Raw genomic sequence first — 1457 nt, 5'->3', positions numbered from 1 at the left:
GCGTCTCCGGAGGATTGGGACTCCTGGTCCAACGAATTCAAGAAACTGGCGCACGCCTACGACCTGTGGCAGTATATTGATCCGACCGATCGTATCCGATGGCCTCAGCGACCAGAACTTCCAGAAATCCGAGACTACCCCAGACAAGCAGATCCGGACGATCCCGATAGTGGCACTATGACGCCTGGCTCAGATTACGTACCGCCCCGGCGAATCGGAGAGTTGACGTCTAAAGGAAGAGCGGAATACGAGCATGATATCAGGATCTACTCTCTGAAAGAAACGGCGTATAGAGAGACGAAGAAACAGGAGCAGAAGCTGGTCGAGTTTGTCCTCAAGACGGTCTCGGCCACGTATCAGAAAACATCCTGCGTCACGGGAGACCGATTAGACAAGTGGTATCAGGAGCTACGAAGATCTGGAGTGGTATACAACGAACGCCTTCGACCCGAAGCGCGCGATAAGTACCACAAAGCCGTACATACAGCCCCGAAGATCAATAAACTCAACGAGTGGGTCACGGAGTGGGAGATGACCATGGCCGAAGCGATCAGCAAGAAAGTCCCTGATGCCCTCGACGCGCAATGCTGGGCGGAAGACCTGAACCGAGCAATGTATTACGTCCTCCCCAGCTGGGCATCTACTTTCCGACAACACCGACGCCCTCAAATCCTTAATAATTCCCTCAACTATCGAGAGGTCGCTGCCGACATTCGATACGAAGCTAAAATGGCCAACGCTAGCGGAAGGCCGTCAGGAATCAAGAGAGGCGCCTTCGCAGCCACATACGGCGCTGCATTCAGGAACGACAGACCTGCAACCACAGACCGCGATAATGACACTATTGAAGTCCAAGGAGACGCCTCAGATTGGGCAATGGATGAAACATCCTATGCATATCGAGATACGCGAGGCTAAGGCCGTGGGCGTAGAGCATGAGGCGGCGGAAGAGGAGTATCAACAAAACGAAAACGAGCAGAGACGATAGTTAATCTGAACCCGGATGGCCCTACTTGTCGAGGATGTTTAGGTTTCTATGACTGGAAAGGCTGCTGGTACTTATTCCCAGCCTAGAAAGCCGAAGGATGGGAGCCTAACCAAGCGATACAACGATTAATAAATGACCGTCTTAAGAACGATACTGGTTTGGTGGAGGAAGTTAAACGATTGTCTAAAAGTAGAGATAGAACCACTCAGGACGAGTGACTTGGGCGGGGTATGGCATACGTTAAGGCAACCTACCTAGTGATGCACAACTTTATCGCAGCCTTCAACTGTGCCCCCTACCCTCTCAGACATTCTGCCATCCTTGACTCTGGATCGACAATCCATATCTTCAATGAAGTATGCAGGTTCCTCAACTACTAACCGGCACTGTCTGGAGACTTCGTCTACGCAGGGGAGTCACCAGTGGCCATTCACGGGTACGGGAACGTGGATATTCGCGTTCAAGGACC

At 51.9% G+C, this 1457-nt stretch overlaps 1 protein-coding gene across 1 annotated transcript; it reads left to right on the top strand.

Annotated features, from left to right (window-relative positions):
• Nucleotides 1–1430, top strand: FOIG_16658 (uncharacterized protein). Its single transcript, XM_031218123.1, has one exon. The coding sequence runs from the start codon at nt 178–180 to the stop codon at nt 916–918; it is 741 nt and encodes a 246-aa protein (XP_031052160.1). The 5' UTR covers nt 1–177; the 3' UTR covers nt 919–1430.
• Nucleotides 1431–1457: the final 27 nt, after the last annotated feature.

This window comes from Fusarium odoratissimum (genome assembly GCF_000260195.1).
Source record: "Fusarium odoratissimum NRRL 54006 unplaced genomic scaffold supercont1.110, whole genome shotgun sequence".
NCBI classification, from domain to species: domain Eukaryota; kingdom Fungi; phylum Ascomycota; class Sordariomycetes; order Hypocreales; family Nectriaceae; genus Fusarium; species Fusarium odoratissimum.
The sequence above is the reverse complement of the archived record's forward strand: the minus strand, read 5'-3'. Positions and strand labels throughout refer to the sequence as shown.